Below are 16,856 nucleotides of genomic sequence, written 5' to 3' on the forward strand. Positions count from 1 at the left end.
CCAATATAACGGAATTCGTTAGCTCATAAAAATGTGATTATAACAGACTGCTGTTTATTAATGTCGGGCGACTGCCCACAGACACCCATTTGATTTAAAGTCGGCAACAGCACGGAGTCTCGCGACTTATTTTATTTGGAATATAATGACTGTATATGCTAGTTTAAGTTAAAATATTATAAATCTACATGCCTTGAGGATGTCATTATTTATATAGCCTGCCTATCAGGCAAAAAAAATTATTCTAACGGAAACACTGATACCGTGATATATACCGTTACCGTCTATGCTTCAAATTATACCGTGATATACATTTTAGACCATACCGTCCACCCCTAATTCAAACTGTGAATATATTTTTTATATGGAAAAAAAACTACCCCCCCCCCCCCCCAAATAACCCATTTCCTAAATGTTCTCTCAATCTGACTTCCAGACACCAGTCTCTTACCGCTGGGCCCGGTCACATAATAAGGCACTTAAGTCATTCGCAATCAACTACCAGGTCCCCAATTCATTAACGGGGAGATTTTCTATAGAAAGTCCCAAGAACTGTAAAGAGGAAACACAGAATTGTGCCGACAACAACCCATTCACGCTCTGCTGTGCTTGGCGCTCCGCCCTCGTCACAGCGCTCCAGCGTCCAGCTCTGCTTGCACACGTTATTATAGAGCTTGCTGCTTGTGCTGTGCAGCAGGGGTCGTTACCATGTCAACTCAATACACTTCACTTGGTGAGACAACTTTAAAACGCCCTCGTTAGTACAACCTCTCCATTGTTAGTACAACCTCTCCATGAGTACGAGATAACAGCCAAACAAACAACTTGCAATCTGTTTTTTTTTCTTGTTTTTTTAAGAACGATTCTGCACAAACAGTAAAACAAAAGAAATCCTCAGTTCAATAGTTACCTAGTTTCTAATAAAGTCAAAGATTGTACATTTTCGAATTTTTATATTGGTCGAATAATAGTCCATCTGCTTTTTCCTGCTCCAAACTATCGTATATTGACATTTAGAAATCCACTACCGGTCGACCTCGAGTCCAGGCATTGTCTGGCTGCACTGGATACCTTACATTCTTTTGAAAATAGATTTGACAAAATGTAGATTGGGCAGTCTCTTTTCTTTTGAACGTCTACCTGTTAAAAGAGTTCTTTTGAATGTTGGCTAACAAAAATGTGAGAGCCGGGTATCGACATGAGACTAAGCCTGTTCAGTACCTGGACCTCCCCAAGATCTGTGACCCAGGCACGCGCTCGACTCAGGCAGTCCTGCAGAGACAGAATGTTGGGAAGCTCGACTGGGATAAGCTGGGCTTCGCTCACTATGGCCTCCAGGGTGGACATGGGGTGCTTTTGCCTGCAAAAGGACACACCAAGCAGAGAGAAGATGAGATCAGACTTGAGAACAGGATAGACCGGTTGTGAACAGGCGAGTGCACTATAGGCCTGACGATCCTGTTTGCACTGCTGCGTTCAGGCCAGTAGTACAGAGAGACTCAAAAGGAGCTTCTATCCCCAGGCCATCAGGATGTTCAATGACCATGCATGCAACACTAACCCATCCATCTACATTCATTGCACACACATCCACATGCACATGCACACACTCACTTTTAACCGGGCCGAGATTTATTTCACGTCATAAATAGATCAATTACTAAGTACCGGTAATGTGTTGCATTTCTTTTTCAAATGTAGCCAAGAGTAAAGACCTTTTCACTGTAATGTACATGTACTTTATACGTGACCAAATAAAGCAACACTTGATCCCTGTAGTGGGGGTATCTCAAAACCCACCTGTTCGCCTGATTGCTTTTACCAACGTGTTCGTGTTTCTGCGTCTCTGATTGGCCAGGTCATGTGACATGTACGCCCAATCGTGGGAGCGCAAGTTTCTACACTGGTTAAGCTTAGGCGCTCTTTCGAAGTTGGTTAAGGTTAGAGTTTGTCTTAGAGCAGGGCGATAGAACGCCTGCCCTGATTCCAAACTCTAACCTTAACCAACTTCGAAAGAGTCGCCTAAGCTTAACCAGTGATAAACTAGGCGTTAGGTAGTTTGCAGGCTGTTAGACCCGGAAATGGGCGCAGAACTTGCCGTCCCACGATTGGCGCACATGTCACATGACCTGGCCAATCAAAGCGCAAAACGGGAACCCGGAAACACGAACACGTTGATAAAAGCATAGACACCACCTGTTCGCCCTAGCCTTCAACCTTCCCCAACCTTAAGCCCCCCCCCCCTCCAACCTGTTGTGATCTTTGTTACTGTGGCCTCATGTTTATGTGTATCTTGCTGTTCTCCCTGTTCCCCCGTGGTCTTATGTTCCTTTTGTTTCTTAGTTTTCTCCGTTTCCCCGCCTAATGTCAGCGACTTCAGGGTTCCTGAGAAGCGCTTTATAAATGCAATGAATTATTATTATCATCTCCTCACCGTTGCTCCAGGCAGATCTGGGCCTTCTCCTCCCAGCGCTCCGCAATGGTGAGCAGCTCCTGGAGCTCCGCCATGGCCGTCTCCACGGAGACGCTCTGGGGCACGTTGCAGCCCGCCTCCATCAGGTTCCGGAGGACGGCCAGGGTCACCTCCGCTCCCTCGGGGCCCAGGGCCAGCCTCACCTCGCCCAGCCAGCGGCCCTGCTCCTGGTGGCCATGCAGCAGGTCACACTCGGGCACCTCCACGGGGAGGCCGGCCCCCTGCTCCAGCAGGGCCTGCAGCTGCTCCGACGGCGGGGAGTCCCTCCTCCAGTCCCGGTTGCCCACCAGGGTCTTGGCGCGGCCCTGGAACTCCTCGACCGTCCGCAGGATCGCCTGGGAAGACAAGAACACACGGGGAGAGATTAAACATAATGCGTTTTAACTAGGGATGTCCGATATTATCGGCCTACCGATATTGGCATTAAAATGTAATATCGGAAATTATCGGTATCCAAAAAGACATTGGATTTTACATTTATTTAACCTTTACCCAGGCAAGCAAGTAAGAACAAATTCTTATTTTATTTATTGTCAAAAGTATGTATAATGTTGTGTTAATTCCACGACAAGAGATATGTAAGGGATAATGTATAGCTACGAGGTCATTGTCGCAAAATAATTGACCGACAGTTATGGAACACAGAGGCGCAGCCGAGGTGTTCTAAACGCAGTGAAGGTCAATTATTTTGCGACAATGACTGAGTATAGCTATACATTATCCCGCTTATTACATGGCTAACTTACTACCAATATACCTAATTCATTTTACACCATCGACAAGACGAGATCAAATGCAGACGCAGTTTTTCTGTGGCGGCTCCTCTGTCATCGCCGGCAGCCGGCAGGTGTGTGGTCTGATTGCACTGATGTAGTGCAGCTGTGCATTATGCTGAGCTTAGCTTTCGTGACTGCGATCAAAATGCTTGATTGTGATTGGTCAATAGCGCTCTGTTGCCCCTGACAGCGGTCATTATTGCGTGTTGCCCATGACAGCGGTCAGTTATCGAGAAATAATTGAACGCTGTCAGGGGCAACCGAGCGCTATTAACCAATGACAATCAAGCATTTTGGCGAATGTTAAAACGCCATGTAATAAGTAATGTTAATTACCTGAAATTATTCAGTTTTTTGGGGGGGAAACCCGCATATCGGTTGATATCTGTATCGGAAATTAAGAGTTGGACAATATCGGTATATCGGATATCGGTAAAAAAGCCAATATCGAACATCCCTAGTTTTAACCCTTTCAATGGCCACACTACAGAAGGTTATCCCTTTACTATTAACCTGCTGTTGAAGTGAAAGGGTTAACCTTCCGTGTATTGTCGCAGTGAAAGGGTTAACCATTTGGTAGTGCGGCAGTGAAAGGGTTAACGCAATTAAATATGATTAAATGCGATTATACTCATTTCTAAGTACTAATGACTAAGTATTTTATTCGTTATTCTATTTTATTCTTATTTTTAATATTATTATATTCTTATTTTTAGTCCTATTGACTACCTAAATGTTTATCGTTGTTCAATGTGAGCGATCTGTAGTGTTTCCCACGGGATTATTAAAGGATTTCTATTCTATTCTATACAATGTCCCCGGGTGAACACTGGATTGTGATTGTAACAAACCGTCTGATCACCGTTCTAAAGTAATGCACATTGCGTTGGCTCATGTCACGCTAGCAGGCATGATGGTCGCTAGCGTTGCCTCAGGTTTGCCATCGGTGAATATGATCAAACAATTTCATATTTTTACATTCAGATCTAATTCTATTGCCTTTATTTATGTCTTTCTACTATTAATCTCCCATTTCTCCCACAATTTTAGTCATTATGGCAATTCCATGTGTGTATCACTGCCCTGGTAATCACACTGTTGGTCTGGGGAGGGTGTAGACTACCACATGTGGAGTGGCCAGCCGAGTTTCACTGGGAGTAGAGCGTGCAGAGGTTCACACCATCTCAGCCCAGATCACCTCCCTGCTGAACAGGCGCCCTGACCGACCAGTAGGAGTCGCTGTTTGCAATGACCAGGACTCATACCCTACCGGCTTCCCACCCGCTAACACTGCCAACTGTGTTTATGGGGACGGCTGACCGAGCCAGGGGGGAACTTAACACGGGTCTCTGTGGTGCTAGGAGAGTGTGCTTAGACCTCCACTCTGCCAAGATGCCACTGACGGGAGGTGTTCCGATGACTGACAGCTTGTTCCTCACCTGCACCTCCCCCAGCTGGCTCATCACACAGGGCAGGTTCTGCATCGTCTCCACTAGTGACTGCAGCGCCGCCAGAGTCATCCTGTTCTCGCTGAAAATGGTAGAAAAATGGTAAATGGACAGCATTTATATGGGAATTTGTTCCTCACATTTTACCTGTTCACTTGATTGTATTACAAGATAAAGACGTAAAACACATGCTGTATCGTCGCATTGTAAGTTTCAAGTTTGTTTTTTTATTTGTCAGAACAAAATACAGTATACTTTATAATTAGTGCTGTCAGGCGATTAAAAACATTTATCTAATTAATTACAGGATTTGTAATTAATTAATCTAATTAATCGCATTTTAATCACATACCCGGTAACTATTTTAGGCCTGATATTCTATATTATATAATCATATTTCAAATTGCATGTGTCCGGATGGCAGAATTCAGTACCGGTACTTTGCAGTAAACCTTCTGTTTAATCATCTTCCATTTATTAATTTGCTTAGATTTTTCAGGTCTGGTCAATTTGAGCATGGTGTTATTCAGTCAAAGATAAAAGAAAATGTCAATGATATTCTCATTTGGTTCATTACAATTGACTCAAGCCTAGTAACAGACACAGTATTTCTGACACTGGGAATACATTCCCTGAGATCCATAGATGTCCCTAGAATCAGATACCAAGAACATGCAAATGGACCATATTAAAAAAAAAAAAAGTCTGAAATGTGTATTCTACATTCTTATGGAATGAATGAGATTTAAAAAAAATAACAAATTCTTTAAATTTTGAGTTAATTTTCATAACGCGATAATTTGCTGTGCAATTAATGCGATAAACTGACAGCCCTATTTATAATTAAATGCTTGTTTCTTATGAGCCTCTGAGAGTGTGCTACATACAGTAAAGAGAAAGTAAGTAAAAAAAATTTAGAAGTAAAAAGTAGGTCAAGTCAATATACATAATACAATACAGAGTAAAATTAGTAACAGTGAAGAATGCAGAGGTACAAAACTTGGGGTAGGGTGCAAATGAGGTATGAATGTGGTGCAAATCTCTTTGTTTAATTTATTTAATTAGCACTGGAACACTAAAAACAAGGAAATATCATTATACTGTCAAAACTAGAAGAAGAATATGGCAATATGTTTAAACTGTGTCGCCTGGCCCTAGTCTCTCTCTCACCTAGTCTTGGAGTTACTGTGGTCTGTGTGTGAGTCTCTCTCTCTCTCTCTCTCTCACCTAGTCTTGGAGTTACTGTGGTCTGTGTGGAGTCTCTCTCTCTCTCTCTCACCTAGTCTTGGAGTTACTGTGGTCTGTGTGGAGTCTCTCTCTCTCTCTCTCACCTAGTCTTGGAGTTACTGTGGTCTGTGTGGAGTCTCTCTCTCTCTCTCTCTCACCTAGTCTTGGAGTTACTGTGGTCTGTGTGGAGTCTCTCTCTCTCTCTCTCACCTAGTCTTGGAGTTACTGTGGTCTGTGTGGAGTCTCTCTCTCTCTCTCTCACCTAGTCTTGGAGTTACTGTGGTCTGTGTGGAGTCTCTCTCTCTCTCTCTCACCTAGTCTTGGAGTTACTGTGGTCTGTGTGGAGTCTCTCTCTCTCTCTCACCTAGTCTTGGAGTTACTGTGGTCTGTGTGGAGTCTCTCTCTCTCTCTCACCTAGTCTTGGAGTTACTGTGGTCTGTGTGGAGTCTCTCTCTCTCTCTCACCTAGTCTTGGAGTTACTGTGGTCTGTGTGGAGTCTCTCTCTCTCTCTCACCTAGTCTTGGAGTTACTGTGGTCTGTGTGGAGTCTCTCTCTCTCTCTCACCTAGTCTTGGAGTTACTGTGGTCTGTGTGGAGTCTCTCTCTCTCTCTTACCTAGTCTTGGAGTTACTGTGGTCTGTGTGGAGTCTCTCTCTCTCTCTCACCTAGTCTTGGAGTTACTGTGGTCTGTGTGGAGTCTCTCTCTCTCTCTTACCTAGTCTTGGAGTTACTGTGGTCTGTGTGGAGTCTCTCTCTCTCTCTCACCTAGTCTTGGAGTTACTGTGGTCTGTGTGTGAGTCTCTCTCTCTCTCACCTAGTCTTGGAGTTACTGTGGTCTGTGTGTGAGTCTCTCTCTCTCTCTCTTACCTAGTCTTGGAGTTACTGAGGTCTGTGTGGAGTCTCTCTCTCTCTCTCTTACCTAGTCTTTGAGTTACTGCGGTCTGTGTGCGAGTCTCTCTCTCTCTCTCTTACCTAGTCTTGGAGTTACTGAGGTCTGTGTGGAGTCTCTCTCTCTCTCTCTTACCTAGTCTTTGAGTTACTGAGGTCTGTGTGCGAGTCTCTCTCTCTCTCACCTAGTCTTGGAGTTACTGAGGTCTGTGTGGAGTCTCTCTCTCTCTCTCTTACCTAGTCTTTGAGTTACTGCGGTCTGTGTGCGAGTCTCTCTCTCTCTCACCTAGTCTTGGAGTTACTGAGGTCTGTGTGGAGTCTCTCTCTCTCTCTCTTACCTAGTCTTGGAGTTACTGAGGTCTGTGTGCGAGTCTCTCTCTCTCTCACCTAGTCTTGGAGTTACTGAGGTCTGTGTGGAGTCTCTCTCTCTCTCTCTTACCTAGTCTTGGAGTTACTGAGGTCTGTGTGTGAGTCTCTCTCTCTCTCTCTCTCTCTCTCTTACCTAGTCTTGGAGTTACTGAGGTGGTCTGTGTGTGAGTCTCTCTCTCTCTTACCTAGTCTTGGAGTTACTGAGGTGGTCTGTGTGTGAGTCTCTCTCTCTCTTACCTAGTCTTGGAGTTACTGAGGTCTGTGTGTGAGTCTCTCTCTCTCTCTCTCTCTCTCTCTCTTACCTAGTCTTGGAGTTACTGAGGTGGTCTGTGTGTGAGTCTCTCTCTCTCTTACCTAGTCTTGGAGTTACTGAGGTCTGTGTGTGAGTCTCTCTCTCTCTTACCTAGTCTTGGAGTTACTGAGGTGGTCTGTGTGTGAGTCTCTCTCTCACCTAGTCTTGGAGTTACTGAGGTGGTCTGTGTGTGAGTCTCTCCTAGTCTTGGAGTTACTGAGGTGGTCTGTGTGTGAGTCTCTCCTAGTCTTGGAGTTACTGAGGTGGTCTGTGTGTGAGTCTCTCTCTTACCTAGTCTTGGAGTTACTGAGGTGGTCTGTGTGTGAGTCTCTCTCTCTCTTACCTAGTCTTGGAGTTACTGAGGTCTGTGTGTGAGTCTCTCTCTCTCTCTCTCTCTCTCTCTCTCTCTCTCTTACCTAGTCTTGGAGTTACTGAGGTGGTCTGTGTGTGAGTCTCTCTCTCTTACCTAGTCTTGGAGTGACTGAGGAGGTCTGTGCTCATCTGCTGGCAGTACTGGATGCCTTTGAGAGCGTTGTTGAGTTTCTGTAGGAGTTCGTTGTCGGGGAACTTCTTCTCTGCCGCTTCCTTCTTCAGGAGCTCCAGGTCATCGACTACTGCAAGTCAACAGAAACGGACCGGTCACGCTTCAAACAACTACTGCAAGTCAACAGAAACGGACCGGTCACGCTTCAAACAACTACTGCAAGTCAACAGAAACGGACCGGTCACGCTTCAAACAACTACTGCAAGTCAACAGAAACGGACCGGTCACGCTTCAAACAACTACTGCAAGTCAACAGACACGGACCGGCCACGCTTCAAACAACTACTGCAAGTCAACAGAAACTACATTCTCCCCCTTGGTCACATCATCCGTAAATATCACCTCAACTTCCACTGCTACGCTGATGACACCCAAATCTACATCAGTACACAATCCCCCCCACAGCCGACCCCTCAGTCACATCGAATCCTGCATTACTGAACTCCAAACCTGGATGACTCACAACTTTCTCAAATTGAACAGTGACAAGACGGAACTTCTCATTATTGGCACCAAAACCACCCTCACCAGATCCGGACCCATCACACTCACCATCAATGACTCTACCATCACGCCCACCCCCCCTAGTCCGAAACCTTGGTGTCCTCCTCAACCCCACCCTCTCATTTGAACCCCACGTCCGCTCCATTGTAAAAACATCATACTTTCACCTCCGCAACATTGCTAAAATCGGTCACTGCCTCTCCCCCCCCTGCTGCTGAATCCCTCATACACGCCTTCATCTCCTCCCGCCTGGACTATTGCAACTCTCTCCTCACTGGCATCACCTCCCGCTCCCTCCATAAACTGCAAATGGTCCAAAACTCAGCCGCCCGCCTCCTCACTAACACCCGGTCCCGTGAACACATCACTCCTGTCCTCCACTCTCTCTCCACTGGCTCCCGATCAAACGCAGCATAAACTTTAAAACACTACTCCTCACCTTCAAAGCCCTCCACAGCCTGGCCCCCCCTACCTGACTGACTGACCTCCTTCTTCCCTACCGCCCCACCCTTTCCCTCCGGTCCTCCTCCACTGCCTCCCTCACTGTCCCGACATCCAAACTCAAAAACGTTGGTGATCGGGCCTTCTCTCGCACTGCACCCCAACTCTGGAACTCCCTCCCTCAGTCCATCAGAGACTCCCCTACACTCTCCACCTTCAAAGCTCGCCTCAAAACCCACCTGTTCTCCCTTGCCTTCAACCCCCCCCCTCCAACGCGATTGATGTCCGTCTCCTGTCGCTGTCTTTTTGTGCTATCCCATGCCGTCTTCCCCTGTTCCCCCCATGGTCTCATGTTCCTTTTGTTTCTTTGTTGTTTCTTTGTTTTTGTTTCTTTGTTTCTACCTTGCTCCTAACTACTGTCAGCGACTTCGGGTCATTGAGAAGCGCTATATAAATTAAATGAATTATTATTATTATTATTATTAGAAACGGACCGGTCATGCTTCAAGGGATATGAGGACTGTATTATGTGTAACTAGTAGGGATATGAGGACTGTATGTGTAACTAGGAGGGATATGAGGACTGTGTGTATGTATAACTGGGAGGGATATGAGGACTGTGTGTATGTATAACTGGGAGGGATAAGAGGACTGTGTGTATGTATAACTAGGAGGGATATGAGGACTGTGTGTATGTATAACTAGGAGGGATAAGAGGACTGTATTATGTGTAACTAGGAGGGATATGAGGACTGTGTGTATGTAACTAGGAGGGATATGAGGACTGTGTGTGTGTGTAGCTACGGTGGATATGAGGACTGTCCATGACCCAAAATCACCATGGTGCCGTCATATTATCCTCATATCCCAGTAAAGTCACCATGGGTACTGTCATAGTGTCCTCATATCACAGTAAAATCACCATGGGTACTGTCATAGTGTCCTCATATCCCAGTAAAGTCACCATGGGTGCTGTCATGATGTCCTCATATCCCAGTAAAGTCACCATGGGTGCTGTCATGATGTCCTCATATCCCAGTAAAGTCACCATGGGTGCTGTCATGATGTCCTCATATCCCAGTAAAATCACCATGGTTACTGTCATAGTGTCCTCATATCCCAGTAAAATCACCATGGTTACTGTCATAGTGTCCTCATATCCCAGTAAAATCACCATGGTTACTGTCATAGTGTCCTCATATCCCAGTAAAGTCACCATGGGTGCTGTCATGATGTCCTCATATCCCAGTAAAGTCACCATGGGTGCTGTCATAGTGTCCTCATATCCCAGTAAAGTCACCATGGGTGCTGTCATGATGTCCTCATATCCCAGTAAAGTCACCATGGGTGCTGTCATGATGTCCTCATATCCCAGTAAAGTCACCATGGGTGCTGTCATAGTGTCCTCATATCCCAGTAAAGTCACCATGGGTGCCGTCATGATGTCCTGGGAGTTGTTCCACTGTCTATAGAGCAGCTCCAGGATCTGTCTCTGGATGCCATCATCACTAGAGTCTCGTCTCTCTGGTATAGTCTGGTGGTTCCTACCCATCTTGCTCCCCTCCTCCACTATAGTCTGGTGGTTCCTACCTATCTTGCTCCCCTCCTCCACTATAGTCTGGTGGTTCCTACCTATCTTGCTCCCCTCCTCCACTATAGTCTGGTGGTTCCTACCTATCTTGCTCCCCTCCTCCACTATAGTCTGGTGGTTCCTACCTATCTTGCTCCCCTCTTCCTGCTCCAGGGCCTCCTTCACTCGGCTGGCCCAGGAGTCGAAGGACTCGGCGCGGACCTTGAGTCGGTGCAACATGGCCAGCAGCTCGTCCAGGGTGTATCTGTACCTGCGGAGGAGGAGGAGGACGGGAGACGGAGGTCAGTGGAGATGCAGTGGAGAATAGTGCTGTCCATTACTAGGGATGCACAAATACTGATCCTGGAACAGTTCTACGGTAAAACAGGGCAGCGATATCAAGGGGATGGTCAGTGACGATGCAGTCAGAGAGAATAGTGCTGTCCATTACTAGGGATGCACAAATACTGATCCTGGAACAGTTCTACGGTAAAACAGGGCAGCAATATAAAGGGGAAGGTCAGTGGAGATAACAGTGGAGAATAGTGCTGTCCATTACTAGGGATGCACAAATACTGATCCTGGAACAGTTATACAGTAAGTCAGGGCAGCAATATCAAGGGGAAGGTCAGTGGAGATGCAGTCAAAGAGAGAAGAGTGCAAACTTCCCCTAGAGCCACGTGTAACACGTCCAAAATCAAAATGTCTTGATCGTCTGTGCATTCTTGCCACGGACGACAGGAAACCACAGGTGTATACTGCATCCTGCGTATACTGGTTTACTTTTACACATTAATTATAATCGATAGATCAGACCCTCATATACAGCTCTGACATGGAATAGGATATTAAAAGCGAATAAAAGAAAAAACGAGTTAAAAACGTATATATACGTGTTTGGCCATTAACCGCTGGCCGGGAATGTGTTACCGGTAATTGACCTGCCTGGTTAAAAAGGAAGTAAATTAAAAATTTTGATATTTAGTTAATTCATTCATTCATAACTTTTGAACAATAGATGATATTTCTAATCCGTCAGCTGTTCTATATTGCTCACAATATTTTTTCTAATCCCATGTACCGTACTTTTCGGACTATAAGCCGCGGCTTTTCCCCCCATTTTTCGACCCTGCGGCTTATATAACGGTGCGGCTAATCTATGGATTTTTATAGCTAACTGGGCGCGCTCCCTCAGCTCTGTGACCGTCAGATCAGACTCCTAAATCTGCTGCAGCAGTGCACGTCAACAAACCATTACGGCAAGAGTCTAGTGTATGAGCAGCTCAGGGCTCCTCTTTCAACATGCTGCCTACCTACTGTACCCGGTGCTGCTAACTGGCTAACGTTATGAGAGCTAACGTTGCTACCTACTGTACCCGGCGCTGCTAACTGGCTATCGTTATGAGAGCTAACGTTGCTACCTACTGTACCCAGCGCTGCTAACTGGCTATCGTTATGAGAGCTAACGTTGCTACCTACTGTACCCGGCGCTGCTAACTGGCTAACGTTATGAGAGCTAACGTTGCTACCTACTGTACCCGGAGCTGCTAACTGGCTAACGTTATGAGAGCTAACGTTACCTACTGTACCCGGCGCTGCTAACTGGCTAACGTTATGAGAGCTAATGTTGCTACCTACTGTACCCGGAGCTGCTAACTGGCAAACATTATGAGAGCTAACGTTGCTACCTACTGTACCCGGAGCTGCAAACTGGCTAACGTTGCTACCTACTGTACCCGGAGCTGCTAACTGGCTAACGTTATGAGAGCTAACGTTGCTACCTACTGTACCCGGAGCTGCAAACAGGCTAACGTTATGAGAGCTAACGTTGCTACCTACTGTACCCGGCGCTGCTAACTGGCTAACGTTATGAGAGCTAACGTTGCTACCTACTGTACCCGGCGCTGCTAACTGGCTAACGTTATGAGAGCTAACGTTGCTACCTACTGTACCCGGAGCTGCAAACTGGTTTAAACAAAAATGTTAATAAATGGGAGCTTCCTCAAACAGCCATCTCTTTCCCGACAATCCCCTCTGTGCACGAACCCTTACATATGGTAATTAAACATTAAAACACCTGCGGCTTATAGTCCAGTGCGGCTTATATATGTACACATCATTCAATTTAGCTGCTGCGGCTTATATTCAGGTGCGGCTTATAGTGCGAAAAGTACGGCAAGTAAGGTGGTTGAAAATGCATTTGTTTGTTGAAGTTCGTGTCTGGTGTCTTTGATATTTAGTTAATTCATTCATTCATAACTTTTGAACAATAGATGATATTTCTAATCCGTCAGCTGTTCTATATTGCCCACAATATTTTTTCTAATCCCATGTACCGTACTTTTCGGACTATAAGCCGCGGCTTTTTCCCCCATTTTTCGACCCTGCGGCTTATATAACGGTGCGGCTAATCTATGGATTTTTATAGCTAACTGGGCGCGCTCCCTCAGCTCTGTGACCGTCAGATCAGACTCCTAAATCTGCTGCAGCAGTGCACGTCAGCAAACCATTACGGCAAGAGTCTAGTGTATGAGCAGCTCAGGGCTCCTCTTTCAACATGCTGCCTACCTACTGTACCCGGTGCTGCTAACTGGCTAACGTTATGAGAGCTAACGTTGCTACCTACTGTACCCGGAGCTGCTAACTGGCTATCGTTATGAGAGCTAACGTTGCTACCTACTGTACCCGGCGCTGCTAACTGGCTAACGTTATGAGAGCTAACGTTGCTACCTACTGTACCTGGCGCTGCTAACTGGCTAACGTTATGAGAGCTAACGTTGCTACCTACTGTACCCGGAGCTGCAAACTGGTTTAAACAAAAATGTTAATAAATGGGAGCTTCCTCAAACAGCCATCTCTTTCCCGACAATCCCCTCTGTGCACGAACCCTTACATATGGTAATTAAACATTAAAACACCTGCGGCTTATAGTCCAGTGCGGCTTATATATGTACACATCATTCAATTTAGCTGCTGCGGCTTATATTCAGGTGCGGCTTATAGTGCGAAAAGTACGGCAAGTAAGGTGGTTGAAAATGCATTTGTTTGTTGAAGTTCGTGTCTGGTGAGTCAAAGACCAACGACAGACACGCAGTGCTTCAAAGCGCCTTCATAAAACAACCGCCGTCACTGGGAGGCTCCCTCCGCTGACAGCCAATTGGCCGGTTTCAGGCGCAATGGGGGAGGTGCCGCTTTAAAAATAGTCTTTTGATGGATCCGACACAACGACAAGACGACATGGTGAGTGATGAGCAGTAATACCTGAGGTAGAGTTAGTCTGTGGGGCACTTGCACAGGTCCTGGGTGTGGTAATACCTGAGGTAGAGTTTGTCTGTGGGGCACTTGCACAGGTCCTGGGTGTGGTAATACCTGAGGTAGAGTTTGTCTGTGGGGCACTTGCACAGGTCCTGGGTGTGGTAATACCTGAGGTAGAGTTTGTCTGTGGGGCACTTGCACAGGTCCTGGGTGTGGTAATACCTGAGGTAGAGTTTGTCTGTGGGGCACTTGCACAGGTCCTGGGTGTGGTAATACCTGAGGTAGAGTTTGTCTGTGGGGCACTTGCACAGGTCCTGGGTGTGGTAATACCTGAGGTAGAGTTTGTCTGTGGGGCACTTGCACAGGTCCTGGGTGTGGTAATACCTGAGGTAGAGTTTGTCTGTGGGGCACTTGCACAGGTCCTGGGTGTGGTAGAGGCAGACCAGGCGCTCGGGACAGTTGTAGCAGGCCAGGGCAGACAGGAAGCAGGTGGTCTTGCAGTTGTCACACTGCCTCTCGTCGTCGGGCAGCAGCTCAAACGCCTCCCGCTCGGCCTCGGTGATGCCCTGCAGGTCAGACGGCCGTTTTAATACAGGGGGAAGGCGAGAGAAAAATCAAAGACTCTAGTCACCCAAACAACTGCCTCTTTGACCTGCTGCGGTCAGGCAAGTGACACCGGAGTCTCATGGCAAGCACAGAGACTCAGAAGGAGCTTCTATCCCCAGGCCATCAGGATGCTCAACGACAATAACACTATGTAACAAACCATCAAATACACTCACAGCACACACATCCGCACACACTCACTTTAAACAAACAACTCACTGTAGCACCCACTTTAGACACTTTAACACACTTTATATTTATTGGTAAAGAGATTTGCACTACAATTCATACCTCATTGCACCTTACCCTAAGTTGTACCTCATCCCATTTCTGCATTGTACTGTATTGTAACTCAGTTACTAATTTTCTTCTACTCTGTATTGTATTGTATATATGTATATTGAACACCTTTGTTTACGTACTTGACTTTCTATTTTATACTTTATCTATTTTTATCTAGCACACTCTCAAGAGCATAACGGAAAAAAGCATTTCATATAAAAGTATTCTGTATTTTTGTATGACAACTAATAAAGAAACTTGAAACTTAATAAAGAGAATGAATTTAAATTAATTGAATGCAGCCTCGAATGCTGCTAGACTCGGCTGGAGGCGGTTCGGAACAAGCCTTCCGCCACCTCCGCTCTGCAGTAAACACAAAGTAAATGTATCCTGTTCCCACTTTATCCAATCAGGAGAGAGTACTTATTTCAAGCAATCTTACAGTGTGGAGTTCTCTCTCCTGATTGGATAAAATGGGAACAGGATACCAGGAAATGTATTTTCTCATTTACTGCAGAGCGGAGGGACTGGGAGACCCATGTTACTGACCAAACACTATCAGTGATGGATTGAGTGGAGTGTAGAGCTATTATTTTAACACTTTGGTTGCCTTGGGTTAAATTAATGATATACCATAGGTTGCCGGCTCTATTTGTCTATGGAGAAGTACCCCTTCTTTGCATGGCTATAACTTTTTAAATTCTATTGCTACATTGCCATTATTAGGGCCCATTCAAAGTCCTATATGTATTGTTCATTGTGTAGCAACGTTAAACTTTTTCATTCACATATTCATAGTAAAGTATGGTCTAATGTATAAGTATGTTTTCATCTCTTTCTGCAGCTTTCTCCAGAACGTGATCTATAGCCCCAAATGCATTATATTGATGATGCAATACAGTTTTATGGCAATCAGCGCGATATAAAAAATTCCAACTAGACGTACTTCTAGAAGTTACTACACGTCATCTGATGTTGACCGGATGGGCTAGGGGGCGTTTATAATTCCGTGGGCAGCGTTATACCAATCATCTAATGTGGGTCAAATGTTGATAATAGCAGTTAGTATCGAAGAGGGTAACGTTACACGCTGAAACTCACCCCAGTCTCCGCGCGCCGTTGGGCGATCATCGTCGAGTTGAAATCTTATCATTATGGGATGTAAATTTACCCGGTCCATCTCCAGCTTGTATAATGGTATATACGTCCAAATCATGTTGTTTATCGAGTTATTGGCAATCGATCACTGTGTAGTGTGACGAGCCAGAGTCGCGGGACCTATAGCGAGCGCCGGAAGTACTACGGTCGTCTAGGACAAACTCTATTCAACATCCTGTTTGGCGATTGCGCCGATCGGCCACCAGATTGCGCTCCTGAACCGCCAGAGAGCTCAGTGGGTCCTGCTGGTGGATCTCAGGCCAGCGGAGGGGACTTATGAATCCGATCGCAGATTTTTGAAATATTGATATAAGGACGCTGTACAGCGTCCCCCGGCAACTTTAGCATGGCCAGCAAAGACGTGAAAAGACGTGTCCCGGCACTCAGTGTTAATAGTTTTTTATGTAGACCACATATTTAAAAATAAATATATATATATATACCACTTACAGCACCTTTAACCCTTTGGGTGCCGTTAACGTAGAACTACGTTTCTGTCGCCCGACGGACAGAGCTGCAGCGTGGGAGTGGGTCCTAAACACTCCGGCAAAACACGCGCTTGTAGGGATGGCTTAGACAACCCCGCCCGCCCGTTCATGTGCAATGCCCAATAACATCGGAGACAGGATCGCTGTGGATAACTGGAATGGCGATCAGATAAATGGATTATTTTTTTGCATTACATCAGAGACCAGGTAAGGACTCTTTATATCCAATCTTGCGTTGATCCGATATGCTTTTCTCCCGCGATTGAAGCTGTCTGTGTGCTGTGTGTGGCTGTTTACCGTTGGATGCAGGAGGGGGGGGGAGCGCCGCGCTCCAGGGCCCATTTCATGTATGCACGAGGAGACATAATAATGATAATCTAGCGTTGATTTCAGGAAGATTCGATAATCGGGCAAAAAATGACAACGTGATAAGTGGATTCCACTAAAACACTATTTTCGCGTCTTTTTCCTGGAATTACTCAGAAGCACCCAAACTATATTCATATTCAAAACGGTATAAAACGGAAATGTACGGA

At 45.8% G+C, this 16,856-nt stretch overlaps 1 protein-coding gene across 4 annotated transcripts in view; it reads right to left on the reverse strand.

Moving 5' to 3' along the window:
- The window catches only part of kdm5c (lysine demethylase 5C), a 79,291-nt gene that overhangs the window by 25,680 nt on the left and 36,755 nt on the right, over positions 1-16,856 (reverse strand). For 3 of the 4 annotated variants that reach the window (XM_084333146.1, XM_084333145.1, XM_084333143.1), the window contains 6 exons: positions 14,171-14,352; positions 10,678-10,802; positions 7,939-8,086; positions 4,689-4,779; positions 2,435-2,808; positions 1,222-1,360 (listed from right to left, as the gene is read on the reverse strand). In XM_084333146.1, the coding sequence (XP_084189272.1) occupies positions 1,222-1,360; positions 2,435-2,808; positions 4,689-4,779; positions 7,939-8,086; positions 10,678-10,802; positions 14,171-14,352 (1,059 nt within the window). The remainder of the gene's footprint in view (positions 1-1,221; positions 1,361-2,434; positions 2,809-4,688; positions 4,780-7,938; positions 8,087-10,677; positions 10,803-14,170; positions 14,353-16,856) is intronic. The other variant, XM_084333144.1, reaches the window with a different exon arrangement.

Source organism: Notolepis coatsorum, assembly GCF_963971535.1.
Source record: "Notolepis coatsorum genome assembly, chromosome: 17".
Taxonomy (NCBI): Eukaryota; Metazoa; Chordata; class Actinopteri; order Aulopiformes; family Paralepididae; genus Notolepis; species Notolepis coatsorum.